Here is a 16,411-nt window from a genome sequence, read left to right on the forward strand (position 1 = left end):
GCTTTTTGTTTTTTTGATATAAATTGGAGTAAGAAATGCAATGCTAAAATTCATATACAAATCTGGCCAATGCATCTGGCATTACAGCCACGAGTTTGTTTCCTCCTAAATACAAGTAGTTTGTATAGAAATGCGTCAAAATTTTATATTCAATTTATTTAACCTCGGGAGAAACCATTACCACAGTTTTCTTTAGAATGATGAAAAGATATTTGCTTTAAAAGACAAAATCAATGCTTCTCTGTTTGCTTTTTTTTTTTAGGTGTTATTCGTCATGTTGGAGACGCCTTGAAGGATCATGCATCTAAGTCTCGAGGAAAGATATGCACCATAGGTATTGCCCCCTGGGGAATTGTGGAAAACCAGGAGGACCTCATTGGAAGAGATGTAAGTCTTGAGTGCTGTCCCTTTCCATGACTTCTCCTAGAGAGGATATCAGAAAAGTATAATAAAATTAGTATTCAAAATATGCATATTATAGTACTCTTTTGGTCCCTACTCACTAAAATGAAACTTACGTTAAGGAATGGTTTCTTGGGCAAATATTTATTTTCTAAAATCTCTAGGCAAACTCCAGATCAATTCTTACCATCAAGAAAGGTCCAAAGTAAGACTTACCACCTGTCCCCTCTCTGCTTAAATCAAGCAGTGGTCTTTGTTCACCCATGAAATCCTGCAATTACTCTTGGTATAATGATATCAAGATTCATTAAACCACTTAATATATAGCAACATGAACTCATTGACAGATATACTAAACACGGACTCTCCGCACCCCAGGGCTCTAGCATCTTTATAATGTGAGTATCTTTCACCTAGCTCCTGAGAGCTGCAGAGAGAGATTCTTTTCATTTCAAAGTACCATGAGGTCTATCTGAGCCACAAAACTTTTTTTTAGGCCGGGCGCGGTGGCTCACGCTTGTAATCACAGCACTTTGGGAGGCCGAGACAGGCGGATCATGAGGTCAGGAGATCGAGACCAGGATGAAACCCTGTCTCTACTAGAAATACAAAAAATTAGCCGGGCGTGGTGGCGGGCACCTGTAGTCCCAGCTACTCGGAGAGGCTGAGGCGGGAGAATGGCGTGAACCCGGGAGGCAGAGCTTGCAGTGAGCCGAGATTGCGCCACTGCACTCCAGCCTGGACGACAGAGTGAGACTCCGTCTCAAAAAAAAAAAAAAAACAAAAAAAAAACTTTTTTTTAAAAGTGGCTAAGAATTAATTGGTCTTAAACTACTTCTTCTATTATGCAATACAATGCAACCATCTTATTTTAATCCAACACAATATATGCAATTTTTAAAAATGCAATGCAAAATACTTTGAATTAAAAAATAAATGTCATCATAGGGCTCACTGTCCTGCCCTTTGCAAATCTTAAAATGTGTAGTGTGAGTTACCTATGGCAATGCAGGCATTTAAAAAAGGGGGTAGGATCCATTTGACCCTGAGCAGAGATACTTTCCCCAGGGGCTTGCATTTCTCCTGAAAATTTACCTAAATGGGACAGACTGTGATGCATTTGAGCGGCAGACACTTTCATCTCAGTTTTAAATAAAACATGTGTTTCAAAAAAAACTAAATGTCATGAAACACAAGCGGTAAACAAACACTGTTGACCTTAAAAAATATCTTTATAGGGTACGAATGCAGATGTCTTATGTACATATATTGCATAGTGATTAAATCTAGGCTTTTAGTGTACCCATCACCTGAATAGTGAACATCGTACCCAACAGCTGATTTTTCAGCCCTCAACCCTCCCACCTTTTTTAGTGTCCAATGTCCATATTCCACTCTGTATGTCCATGTGTGCCTAGTATTTAGCCCCCACTTATAAGTGAGAACATGCAGTATTTGAGTTTGTTTCTGAGTTATTTTACTTAGGAAAATGGCCTCCAGTTCCATCCATGTTGCTGCAAAAGACATGATTTCACTCTCTGTTATGACTCGGCAGTATCCCACCATACATATATATATGTATGGTGGGATATATATATATATATATAGTGGGATATATATATATATATATACGGTGGGATATATATCTCTCTCTATATATATGGTGGGATGTATCTATATATATATCCAGTCCTCCATTCCTCCACTGATGGACACTTAGGTTGATTCCGTATTTTTTCCATTGTTGATTGTGCTGCAATAAATATATAAGTGCAGGTGTCTTTTTTATATAATGATTTATTTTCCTTAATAAAAAAACACTTTAAATCCATTAGAACCTTTATTTTAAGTGATAACAAGTGTCCACATCAATGATATCAGATTCCATGTATAAATGCTAATTTATCCAGGATACATAGGATAAGGAATGAGATATCAGTTTCATTACTGTTAATATTCTCTTAATTAAAATTTATTGACTGTTTCATATTACATACAAATTGAATATCTCAGCAATGATTTCCGAAGTGTTATATAGGCAGACCTGACTGGAAAAGTAAGTGTTACTAATTTCTTCAAAGTATCTGAGGCTAGTCTTTCATGTAATATATTTGGGGTAATACTTAGATTCCAAATTGGCTTTTAATTGTATGTTGATTTTGCACTAGAACAAATATATGTCTTAAAGAATTAGAATATGCCAAAATGCTTTCAGCACCAAAATCATTTCGGCACCAAAATCATTTAATAATGCATATTAATACATAAGTTAATTGTTTAAAATGTGTTGATTCAAAAGTCATTTTGAAATGTTCATAGCTTCAGGATCTCTCTTGTAAACTCAAATTATTATTTTTCAATTTGAAGGGGGACACTACTTTGAACTTTCTCATTCAGATGAACTATGAGTAAATGGCAGTTGATTATTTCTTTATGCAAGATAGAGTAACTAAATAATTTCCTTAGTTGCCTAAGCGTTTGCAGAGAATGCTGGCCTACTGGCTCTTTGTATTATTTTGTTTGTTCATCTTATAAATTTTATAAGATTGCAGAAAGACAGTAATTCTATTACATTTACTTACCTGTTGAATTGGAAGAATCACTTCTGATTCTTCTACCTCCCATTCCAACTTTTTCTCTGACTTCACCTTCTCCCTTCGCTCCTCATTTTTTTTCTTCTTTTGTTTCTCCCCATTCTTCTGCTTGGTTGTATGCAACTAGAAACTTATGCATTCCAATGGGACTTACTGACATTGTCTGCCTTCCCAGCTGAACATAGTCTTGATCCTAGCACAGAGGGCAGAAAAATGTTCAGTACATGTGTGCATCCATCATCCCTGTTCCTGAGGGTCTCGTAAAGGCAAACCACAGCTCACAAAGAACCAGGTGGACCACGGGAGAGACTATTGCAAAAAGGAAATGAAAGTGGCAGGTTATAGAGAACACAGGAAAGACAGTTGTATTTTACTTTTTCCGTAACTCTTTCACAGGGATCTATTGAATTTTGACCACTCTGTTACCTTCTTCCCTTAAAACTGGGGAACTAGAATATACCTAGGATTTCTCAGACTCTTGTGTGATAATAGAGTTAGTTTTTCAAGTTATAAATTATTCGGAGTGAAAGTACTATTTTTGGTGTACAGGATTTATGACATAGTTTGAGATAAATTTTTGTATGTGTTCACTATTCCAATATGATAGCTAAAAGGTAATATGTTAGGTTGCCATTAAAAGAGGTGTTTGAATAAAATGGTGGTGGTCACTAGTGAAGATTTCCCTCAAGATTATCAAATTAAAAATATTATCTGGTAAGCTTCTTACACAGTCACAACTCTTTTCTCAGCTAGCTTAATGTACTGCCATCTGTCCTTTTCCTTCCGTTTTATATAATCAAAATCACATGTAATAAACATCAAAAAATAAACCTTTTAGCATCAGACATCAGGTAGCAGAGAAAAACAAAACAATGTATTATTAAAAATCTTTACCACTTCAGAATTCTATCAAAATGCAATCATTTGAAAAAATAGAATAGCTGCATCTTTGGTCAAGTCTGTTTATACTCCAGAATAATATTGAAGAGGTACAAAATAAATGTCAAGGGAAATCTGGGAAATGTATTGGAAATAAATCCAAGGATAAAAGAAAGGCTCCATTTCTTATGCCTGATATTTTATTGCAGTAAATTTATTTCCAAACCGATGGAAAATATAAATTATTTTATTTCTGTGGGGCTGGCTCTCAGATGAGAAGCTTCACTTTTAGAAGCTGAACATTCAAGTACTACTAGAATTATTTTATTTATTGATAGAAGTAGTGAGTGCAGCAATTGCTATTCATCTTAATCCCTTTAGGATGGCACTAGAGAGGCAAATACTAGTCCTAAAGATAAGGAAGAAAACTTACTTGTCCTTGAGTGTGCTTCTAGATATTCTGAAACATTCACCTCCCTTCAGGTCTCATCTCATCGCTGGGCTTCAAGTTACTTAAGTGTAGAGCGTTTGTCTTTGGATTCTCAGAACCCAACTTAGAGCCTCACACTCAGTAGGTGCTCAGTAAATATTGATGAAGATGGATTGGGCATGATGAAATTCAAGCTACAGGGAAAATAAGTATTATGGAACACATAATGATAAATCTTACCTACTTCACAACTTTATCACAACTTCATCTCGAATCCTACCCCCAAGCTGCATCACATGATTGTGACTACAGTGGGGACATTTTTTAACCAAGCATCTGGATGTAAAACTGTTTTCTTAGATAGCAACTCAAGGTGGAAGGTGGAAGGTGAGGGAGCGGCCTCTTGGGTGTGGAGGTAAAACAGTGTGGGATGGAAACAGGCCTTTCTCTAAAGCTTTTGAAAGATGTGTGATCTACCCATCTGAGGGATAGCACTAACCTTGATGTTTTAAATTTAAATATTATCCATTCTGTTTAACCAAGCCCTTCTTTTCTCAATTAATAGATCAAACAACAGATTTTGGTGAGGAATAAGGCTATGAATACTGAGATGGTAATCATTTTATCCCCTGCCACTTAGGCCTGAAAACATACACTGTTTCAGTTATTGAGGCTGACTCCACCTCTGTGGTTTCTCCATATTATTTCTACCATCTCTCTCCTCTATTACTATCCACAATCCTACACTTCATCAAATGTAGCTCAAGGCTCACTTGCACCAGGACATCTTTCCTGACTAACTTCACACTTAACATCATATCCCTGATTGTAATGTTACCACAGCTGTCTTCTTCCTCCCCAGCTGGCTTAGTCTTTTCAGGTTTCTATAACAAAATGCCACAGACCAGGGGGCTTATAAACAATAGAAATTTATTTTTCCACAATTTAGGAGGCTGGACAGCACCTTCCTGCTGTGTCTTCACATGGTAGAAAGAGATAGGGATCTCTCTGGGGTCCCTTTTATAAGGCCCTAATCCCATTCATAGGGCCCCACCCTCATGACCTGATCACCTCCAAAGGTCCCCTCTCCTCACTATCGCCTTGGAAGTTTGAATTTCAACATATAAATTTGGGGGAAGAAGGGACATAAACATTCAGTCCATTGTACCAACTTAATTAAAAACTCCCCAAAATGAGGACTGAATTGTTTATTTCTTGTTAACCCTTAATGTCATAGTATGTATGAACATGACATAGTGACATGCCACTTAAACTCTGTAAGATTTGGTTTCTTCATCTCTATAAAAACACTTACTTTGCCTGTCTTCATACAATTTCTATGAGCATAATCACGATAATAGTAATTATAATTTATTGAGCTCTTATTTGACTATGCTCTGTGATTGCATATATTAGCTTTACAAGGTATGTATTATACCCCCTTTACAGTTGAGTAAACAAGGATCAAAACCAAGATCCAACTGTCTCTAATGCCCGTTTTCTTAAATATATGTATGTCAAGTAAGATGTTGGAAAATATTCAATGATAGTGTGTCTTTATTGTTGGTTGAGATATTGGTACATATCTGTGACTGTAAACTGAACTCAGAGATAGACTCGATGCATGACCGGAGCCCCTTTCTTTGTCCCTAGAGGATCTTGACTTGGATAGAGGATTATGAAAGTATCACCAGTATAAAGTCAAGAAGGAACTTCCAATGAAATATAATTTTCATATGACACAGTTTGAATTTAGATTTCCTACTGTAGAAAACAATCTGACCAGATTTGTGTCAGGTAAATGAAGAGTTTCTGAGGCCTTGATTATTTGTCTTCTCTGAAATCTAGATTAACAAGACACATAACAATTTAAAAACCCAGACATAATCAAAAGACAAAGCACTTTCCATTTTAACTTGAGGATGGAAATTGTGTTTGGGTAGATTTACAACACATCATCTTGTGTGGTTATTAAATTATCTTCATATTCAATGATGTCTCCTATTTTCCCTAAACTATAGATTTATTTCTCCAAGTTTTATAGCCTGTAAGGTTTCTTATGTTTAATTGGAAAGTGCTCTTTTGATGCCATCTTTATGTTTCAAGTCAGGAAACATCAAGTCCAATAACACAATTGATTGCTAATTTAATGTAGTTATCAAGTCAGTACATTTGTTATTTATTTCTGAGGCAAGCCAAATATGACTTCATATTATAAGCTCAGAAAACTTCCCAGGAGTGGCCCTGGCATGGAGTTGATTGGATTTTTACGATTAGATTAGATAAGATGTATCTGGGGATGTGCGAGGAAAAGGTCGGAGACAAGGACACTCGCCCAAATTTGTTATAATTATACCAGACAGAGCCAGCACTTGCTGATCCTGGACCACATTCAGGTTTGGAGCTAACTGCCTTAGTCACATTCACTTACGTGGGGAATGAGGTTCTAGTGAGAACAATGATGAGTTTGGATCTGGGCATGTTGATTTTGACTTTCCTTTGAGATATCTACCTACATGAAAATATCTGGCAGGCCAGTGACTATGTGAGATAGAAGTTTAGAAGTACGATCTGGCTACACACTTAGATTTGGAAGGCATCTCGTAGAGATGGCAATTAAAGTCATTGTGGTGGATGGGAGAGTGTACAGATGAGGAAAAGGATGGCTTACCCCGGGATCCTCATGGTCTCCAGCTTTTAATGGATGAGCAGAGGACAAGCAGCCTGCAAAGGAGACCAGAGAAATGTCTGAGACATGGAAGCAAAGTCAGAGGGAGTCATGCAAGCCAAAAGAAGAGTGTGCTTCTGAAGGAGAGTGTAGAGTGCAATGCCAAGTTCTATCAAGAGGCTAAGGAAGGCAGAGACCTGGAAGTGCCCATCCATTTCATCAAGATGGATATCACTGGCATTATTGGTCAAAGCTGTTTCAGAAGAATGGTGACAAGGCAGCAATCTTCAATGGGTTCAGGAGGGAGAAGTGGAGAAGCAGAGTTGGCAGAGACCTCTTAGAGGTTTTGGCTGTGAGGGGGAGAGATCCAGGTAGTCAAAGGGAGCGACAGTGTGGGGGAATTTTTCCTCTAAGATGGGGGAGACTGGAGTTTGTTTATGTGCCGATGGTAGAAAGGGACATAGGGACAGAGAGGTGGTAAGTGATAACTCCTACAAGGGCCATGAGGTGATGGGGCCCAGAGCTAAGGAGGAAAGATCAGCTGTGGGTACACTTGTCACTGAAGGAGAATGGGAGACAGTATACATGTGGAAGATTGGTGTCAGGGTGTTGAAGGAGTTTTAACCTGGAGGTTTATCATTTGTCACTGAAATAATGATAGCCCCAACAACAACTAAAATAATATTCACATTTCTGTAGAGCTTACTGTCAGCACCCTTCTAAGCACTTTTACATAGATAAACTTGTTTAATTCTCACAGTGGCATTCAGAAGTCATCATTTTTAGCATTACTGTCATCTTCCCAATGTTCTATAACTGGTAAAGGATGTTTCTGGGATTTAAACCTAGGCCACCAAGCTCCCCAGACCATATTCTTAGCCATTATCCTTTGCAGTATAGAGACCAATACTGCTTCTCTATGTTAATAACAGCTCTTATTTGCTTGAGATCATATTTCATTGTTCTATGAGTTTTCTAGCTCACAGAACATTATAAGTATTATAAGTATTATAATCCTTATAATACTTCAATGGGGTGATTATTATTATTCTCTGTGTACATATGGAGACAATGAGACACGGAGGATAAATAACTTGCTTAAGGTTACCCAACTGGCAAGCATGTAGGAGCAGGAGTTGGATCACCTGCCACATGGAGAAGGGATGGTATTCGGGTCAGAGGTGTGAGGAGAGTGATGGAGGATGTTAGTCACCCCAGTGGAACAGAAACCAGAACTGATTAGAGCCCAGGGAAGGAATCCCAGGGGTGGCAAGGGGGTGGGGACTAGAGCTTATGAAACTATGATGCATCAACCAGTTTAGAACAAAGAGGAGAAGACACATTTTGAAGCCTTAAAGAAGCAAGAAGATAATAATGATAATATCAATATACTATTATGTTAGCTATTGTTATGTAAAAAAGTACCTCAAAAGTAATGGCTTTGCGTTAGTAGATTCTTCCATTGCTATAAAGGAATGCCTGAGACTGAGTAGTTTATAAAGAAAAGAGGTTTATTTGTCTGAGGGTTCTGCAGACTGTAAGAGAAACATAATGCCTGCATCTGCCCCTAGCGAGGGCCTCAGGAAGCTTCCACTCATGGCAGAAGGCAAAGGGGGAGCTGGCACACCACATAACGAGAGAGGGAGCAAGAGAAATGCCAGGCTCTTTTAATAAAAGAGCTCTCATGTGCACTAACAGAGCAAGAGCTCCCTAATTACCATGGGAAGGGCACCAAGTGATTCATGAAGGGTCTACCCCCATGACCCGGACACTTCCCACCAAGCCTCTCCTCCAACTTTGGGGATTACATTTCAACATGAGATCTGGGGGAGACAAGCACTCAAACTATATCAGGCTTAAACAACAAACATTGATGATCTCACAGTTTCTGACAGCCAGGAATGTATGAGTGGCTTGTCTGAGTGGTTCTGGCCTGGGCTCTCTCTTGAGGGCACAGCCAAGATGGCAGTTGGGGCTGCACCATCTGAGGGTTTGGATCAAGCTGCAGTATCCTCCTCCAAGATGACTTATTCAGGAGTTCCTTGCCATGTGGACCTCTTTACAGGGCTGCTTCATCATCTTCACACATGCCACTGGCTTCCCCCAGAGTAAGTAACGTGAGAGAGAGCTAAGAGAAACCCTTTTATGACCCAGTTTTGGAAGCCACACACTATCACTTCTGTTTTATTCTATCCCTTAGAAGTGAGTCACTGAGTCCAACCTAGACTAGGAAATAGTTTCAAAGAATTGCTGGAGATATTTTTTAATCACCCCACTCATACATGGTGATTTCTAAAGGATGTAACCTCCTTTCAGAACTCAAGAGACTTTTCCCACTGCTAGTAGGTTCTGTAGCTGAATGGTAAAGGGTTCCCCTCAGGACTGGGGAAAGGGAGCAAGTCCATTTGTGTGGAAATCATGAAATGAGGACTGTGCTGCTCTGCAGTGTGCAACTTAAGGGACACATTTTCAAAGTGCTGCAGAAAGACATAATTGTTCTACCCATAGATTTCAGGGGGATTCACACTGCTAATGTATCTGGGCACTCTTTGGAAATGGATCCCTGGGTCTGCTGGTCTCTAGTTTGGATTGCCAAGCTGAAAGGTGGCATCTGGGTTTCAATAGGACCCTGCTCTACACCTATCCTTACAGCCGAGGTGCCTGAGTGGGCAGTAACTAGCCAGTGTCCCTGCTAGCTCTGGCCTCGCTATAATTGTGAGGACACACAGAGCCTTTCTTTTTTTCATGTCGTTCTCTCAGTCCCCATGTTCCTTTATCTCAGATGCAGAGGTTCCTTCCCACCTCTGAGTGGTATCCCATCTTACCTCCCAGAAACAGATGCCTGATCCTAAGAGAATCTCCCCACTCCTTTTGTTTCTCTCTCTCCAAAGCACAATGCCGTTTTGTTGCCTGCTGGTGGCTTTCCTGACCTCTGTATACATACAGTTCTAGATGGCTCATCTGGAAATGATCTGATCAGCTGTCAGAAGGACTTTCATGCCCAGCTGAGCCACTGATAAAAATGTCCAGCAGCAAAACCAACCCTAATATCCTCTACAAATTTACAATCAGACTGGGTCCTCTGCCTTCCCTCTTAAAATCTACATGGGATTTAGAGAAAAGAGTAGGATTAGTGGGGCAAATTTGACCAAGATACCTCACCTCTTTGAGCCCCTATAGTTCTTTCCACCTATAAAGTATGCCATCGATGGGTTAATCCTTGGGAAATTGTTCATCACAGTACCTGGCATGCAATAAATGATCAATAAATGCTAATATTTTTCAGCCTAAATTAAAATGGTGGTGCTATTAGGAAAGAATGATTGTTTGGGCCACACATCCACTACCCTGCTGCTTGCCTGGAGCATGTTGGTACACAATTCAGTAGGTAATGAGGTTTGGGATTGCAGAAGGCCTGTGATTGATGGCACAAAAACCTGATGTAGTCCAATTCAATTCTGTCTGGAAAAGTAGTCCCAGGTCATCAAACTGCCCTCTCATTTCAGAAAGCACCGTAAAATGGAAGAGACCACAGGACATGAAAGAACTACTTTTCTTTCCGTAGCCAACACACATTAAAGGTCACTATTCTGCGTTAACTTGAAAAGAGCAAAAGCACTGTTTAATACAGGCTGTCCAGACTCAATTTTAGAGGCAGGAAACAGAAATTAGTCAAGTCCTCTAATTTACAGATGGAAAAACTATTGTCCAAAAGTTTCTTTCAGTGAATCTGTTTTGAACACTTATTGTGAGATATTACCAAGATGCATGATTGTGTATCTCTTCAAGCCAGCATAATATTTATCACACACTGTATTTCCTCAAGAAATTCTTAATAAGTAAACAAATGAATGAATTCACAGACTTGCCCAATGTTAGAAATTAGTAACTAGAAGAACTAGAGCTAGAACACCCATCTCCTGACTTCCTGTTTACTACTTCTGGGTGAGACCAAAAATGCTTGAAAATAGTTGGGAAAACTCAAGCAGTGTTCTTAGATTAGCTTCTGAATCACTGATTTAATTAAGCCCATACAGAAAACACAAATGAAGCACTCTGCCACCAGCCCATGCCTGAAGGCTGTGTTATAGTGTCTCTGAATCAGTCCCTTCCTGGGAATGATGATGTCCCTACTAATGCCTTCTATAAAAGGGCTTTACCTCCATTCACCCCTTAAACAGCTCCCACTTCACTTCAGAGGGCCTCTTTGTTTCAAAGTCAAAATATACAGAGGCCTCAGAACCAGAATTTTATCAGTCAGCCAGTATTAAAAGGTGTACAATGGATTAATGAGGCAAGAATTCTCTCATTTACTCTTGAGGAACAAGAAAGAGAAGCAAATGTCATTGCTTACAGGTATTCTGGCCCACGATGCTCAAAGAGTACTAAGTGTCTAACATCCATTTCTAAGCAAATTTCTCTTCTAGATATACATACTACTACATTTTTTAATTTTTAATTTTGAAAAATGTTTGTGGGTACATAGTAGGTATATATGTTTATGGGGTACATAAGATGTTTTGATACAGACATGCACTGTGAAATAAGCACAACCTGGAGAATGGGGTTGTCATCCCCTCAAGGATTTATCCTTTGAGTTACAAATAATTCAGTTACATCCTTTAAATTATTTTAAAATATATAATTAAGTTATTGTTGACTGTAGTCATCCTACTGTGCTATCAAATAGTAGGTCTTATTCGTTCTATTTTTTTTCTACCCATCATACTACTGTATTTACCAACTATAAAAGTTCACCTGATGTGAAGCCCTTTCAGACACCATTCAGCCTTTCTCAACTCAGGTTTCTTATCTGAACTGCAAAACAGGAAATTGTTTGAGTGACTGTCTTCTCAATTCTCCAAAGATAGTACATAACCTGGATCATCCTATGTTCTTGGGAAAGAAAGTGATCTGTTACATGCAATGGATGCTGTGGGGCAGTAGGACTTAATTTCTCAGGAAAGCCTGGCTGAGAAACATGCCACAGTAATCCAATATACCTACAAATTATGAACACATCAAATTGTTCTTACACACACACACAAAATTCCACAAAAAATAAAAAGTCATATTTTACAATCTCTTAACAATGAAAATGGCTGCATTACTTCCAAAGTCTTTTCAGAGGAAAAAATTCATTTGTATTCATGTTATTAAAATACATTATTTTTTCAATTTGGAAAGCATAACAGGAAGATCAGCAAATCTTTTTAGATATGTAAATTATAACTCAAACAAAAATAGATTGCTGGTACATTTGCTATGAAGAATATTAAATGGATTTTGTAGGCAAGTTAGACCAAACTGTATTCCTTTGAGGTATTTGGTAAATTATTTCTAACTTTTCAGTAATTAGCAAATAGTTTCAGACCATCACCCTCTTAGATGCCTGGGAGGACATGGCGAAGAAAACGCACTTTGCATATTTTGCCAACAGACTGCTGATTTTTTTTCTTTACTTACACTGATTTCTATCTCATGCAAAACAAAAGTCACTGATTTGTTTCATATCATTTCATTTTGATCACTAGTTTACAATTGGAAAATCAGCTTATAGTTGGTAAAATAGAGCAGAGCCGGAGAAGGAATTAACATTTATAGAATGCCTGCTATGAGCTTGGCATAGTGCCAGGTACTTTGCACATATAATCTCAACTACTCCCCAAGAGGTAAGTGGTTTTATCTTTTCCTTTCTGCAGATTAAAAAAGTGAGACTCAGATTCACCCAGTCATTAGCAAAACTGAGATTCAAACAAATTTCCACAATTCGTGTGTTCAGAATTATTCCAGGATTCAGCACATCTTTCTCCAATGATGACTGAAAACTAAATTAGGACACTCTACTTATTTTTCGATTTTTATCCCTTATTATTCAGCAGACAAACTCTCTGCCAAAATATGACCACACTTGACTGGCTTCCACATAAGATCAAAAGAAACGGGGATCAGTAAGATGAAGAAATTGAAATTCATGAATGAAACTGTAAATTTGACTCTTTTGCCATGAGCAATTCAGATGTACAGTATTCCCAAAGAGCCGCTGAGCTATGTTTCACAAGAAAAGAAGGTCAAAAGTCAGAAGACTGGAGCACCCATGTCCTTAGAATACAGATACTATATATAGAACGTAGATTATTTAATTTTCTTCTTTTATTCTTAGATTGTGGTGAATACATCAGCTTGGCTGAGAATTATTTTCATTCCTTTATTCATTTGAAAATTTCACTTTCACTGATAGTCTTTAAATAGGTCACAGGAATTAAAAAACATGGGCTTATGTCTCAGCCAGCACAAATGCCTGGTGTTCACTATTACACACAGTTTAACCTCTAGAAAACCCACTGTCCCCTGCCTCTCACAGACTGCTTGGGTCTTACCCCTCCTTCTCAAGGAGTCTTGCAGGAACTGCTACTAGAAAAGAGAGAACAGTAACTAAAGCATTTTCTTTTGTCTACAAGCACAATGCAGAGGCACTTTAAGAACAGGAGAGTCTTTCTGCTGAGCCTCTTTCAGTAAAGCATTAATATTTATTAACTTGCACTCTGCTATAGAATGAATGTTTTATGATAAAAAACAAGTAGCAACAAAATGGAAATTTTAACCACAAGCAACCTACTCTTCCAGTGACAGCGAGCTCAGGATGGGGTGAGCAAACCACTGTCTCTGTGTTTTGGGGACTCTTATGCAATCATCTAGACAAAGCAGTAATTGATTACTGCTCCACGCAATTACTAGAGACAATAATCAAAAAGTTATAGATTTCTTTTATCAATAAGAGCCAACTAAAATGAAGCTGTGAATTAACCTTATATTAATGCTGCATTAACAAATGCTACATTAATGCTACATTGACAAATTAACATTATAGCAATACTACATTAAATTAATGCTGTATTAATAAAAAAGTCCTATATATTAATAGGACTGAAGCCTTTTTCAGAAGCTCAGAATTATATACACATTTTACATTTAAATTAGATCCTCAATTCAGAAAAGAAAGGATTTTTTTTCTGTGTTGAACAAGAGCATGTCTGTCTCAAGTTTGCCTATTCATTCATTCATTCACTATTTATTGAGTACATTTTATTTACCAGACACATAGAAATGTGGGATTTTGAATCAGTATGAAGGTCTAAAAATGACTTACGTGAGTTCTTCACTGTTGAGGACTGCCCTTATAAATCACTTTGTGATTCCTAACTACTCCATCTTACTACAGCTTTTCATAATGAGTTATTACATACTGAAAAAGAACAAGAGCAACTCAATTCTATAATTAATGTACACACTCCATAAAGGCACAAAAATAAAAATTCAGTAGCATTTATTTCTTTCCTGTCAATTTTGATGATTCAGTACAGTGATAGCTGTACTGAGACCATGCAACAATTAGCCTGTTGAATATTCCCTTTCTATTTTCTTGAGTGCAGTTCTTACATAATATTTTAGGAGTAGATTTCCAACCCATCATCTTATGTTTCCACTGGGTCTAAGCAGTGTGGGAAAGGAAAATAAGCATAGATTTTGGAATCAGGCAGACCTGGGTATGAATTCTGATTGCGTGTGTGGTAGACTTTCAGAAAACTTACTTTACCTCTCCATTTCTTGGTTTCTTTGCCTACAAAATGAACACAATAGCGTCTACTTTGCAGGATCATCGCAAGGAATATAGATAACATGTATAGAGCAACTAGCTCACAATAGGTATTGCTGTTCTTTTTATACAAAAAAAAATCTGGAAGGGCACACTGAAATTGCTCTATTTTAAGTAGTTTAATTCACCATGAAATTAAAATAACAACAACAAAGGTAGAATGGGACAGAGTTGAATATTTTGGGCCTGATTCATATCTGTCTCATGAGACAATTATTTTGTATTCAGATTTCCACCTAAATAAGGTATCTAGTAAGAACAATGTTGATTTTAAATAACAGACCTTCAAACTACTGAATGGCATTGACAGAAAGGATCACATTTCTCCTAGCTCCCTGCCACCATCTCCAGAATTATAATTGTTCTGCTATGCCTGTTAAAGTATGGACATGACAGAGAAAGGGAAGAAACAAAATAACTAGATTGTAAAATTATTGTGGGATCATTAGCAAATACAAGGTTGACTTGAAAATGAAACAATCATTGGCATGCCAGTTTTTTAGTACAATGAGAGCACCATCTCTATTTTCTGCCTCATTTCAGTAAATAAATAAATACTCATTTAAGCACAGTCTTTTTTTATTATTATTATACTTTAGGTTTTAGGGTACATGTGCACAATGTGCAGGTTTGTTACATATGTATCCATGTGCCATGTTGATTTCCTGCACCCATTAACTCGTCATTTAGCATTAGGTATATCTCCTAATGCTGCCCCTCCCCCCTCCCCCAACCCCGCAACAGTCCCCGGAGTGTGATGTTCCCCTTCCTGTGTCCATGAGTTCTCATTGTTCAATTCCCACCTATGAGTGAGAACATGCGGTGTTTGGTTTTTTGTCCTTGCGATAGTTTACTGAGAATGATGGTTTCCAGTTTCATCCATGTCCCTACAAAGGACATGAACTCATCATTTTTTATGGCTGCATAGTATTCCATGGTGTATAGGTGCCACATTTTCTTAATCCAGTCTATCGTTATTGGACATCTGGGTTGGTTCCAAGTCTTTGCTATTGTGAATAGTGACGCAATAAACATACGTGTGCATGTGTCTTTATAGCAGCATGATTTATAGTCCTTTGGGTATATACCCAGTAATGGGATGGCTGGGTCAAATGGTATTTCTAGTTCTAGATCCCTGAGGAATCGCCACACTGACTTCCACAATGGTTGAACTAGTTTACAGTCCCACCAACAGTGTAAAAGTGTTCCTATTTCTCCACATCCTCTCCAGCACCTGTTGTTTCCTGACTTTTTAATGATGGCCATTCTAACTGGTGTGAGATGGTATCTCACTGTGGTTTTGATTTGCATTTCTCTGATGGCCAGTGATGATGAGCATTTCTTCATGTGTTTTTTGGCTGCATAAATGTCTTGTTTTGAGAAGTGTCTGTTCATGTCCTTTGCCCACTTTTTGATGGGGTTGTTTGTTTTTTTCTTATAAATTTGTTTGAGTTCATTGTAGATTCTGGATATTAGCCCTTTGTCAGATGAGTAGGTTGCAAAAATTTTCTCCCATTCTGTAGGTTGCCTGTTCACTCTGATGGTAGTTTCTTTTGCTGTGCAGAAGCTCTTTAGTTTAATTAGATCCCATTTGTCAATTTTGGCTTTTGTTGCCATTGCTTTTGGTGTTTTAGACATGAAGTCCTTGCCCATGCCTATGTCCTGAATGGTATTGCCTAGGTTTTCTTGTAGGATTTTAATGGTTTTAGGTCTAACATTTAAGTCTTTAATCCATCTTGAATTAATTTTTGTATAAGGTGTAAGGAAGGGATCCAGTTTCA

At 38.0% G+C, this 16,411-nt stretch overlaps 1 protein-coding gene across 16 annotated transcripts in view; it reads left to right on the forward strand.

The window, feature by feature from the left end:
• Positions 1 to 16,411, forward strand: part of TRPM3 (transient receptor potential cation channel subfamily M member 3) — a 920,678-nt gene that overhangs the window by 620,560 nt on the left and 283,707 nt on the right. For all 16 annotated transcript variants that reach the window (XM_030810005.1, XM_030810016.1, XM_030810007.1 and 13 more), the window contains exon 5: positions 263 to 387. In XM_030810005.1, the coding sequence (XP_030665865.1) occupies positions 263 to 387 (125 nt within the window). The remainder of the gene's footprint in view (positions 1 to 262; positions 388 to 16,411) is intronic.

This window comes from Nomascus leucogenys, chromosome 1a (assembly GCF_006542625.1).
Source record: "Nomascus leucogenys isolate Asia chromosome 1a, Asia_NLE_v1, whole genome shotgun sequence".
In the NCBI taxonomy this organism is placed as follows: domain Eukaryota; kingdom Metazoa; phylum Chordata; class Mammalia; order Primates; family Hylobatidae; genus Nomascus; species Nomascus leucogenys.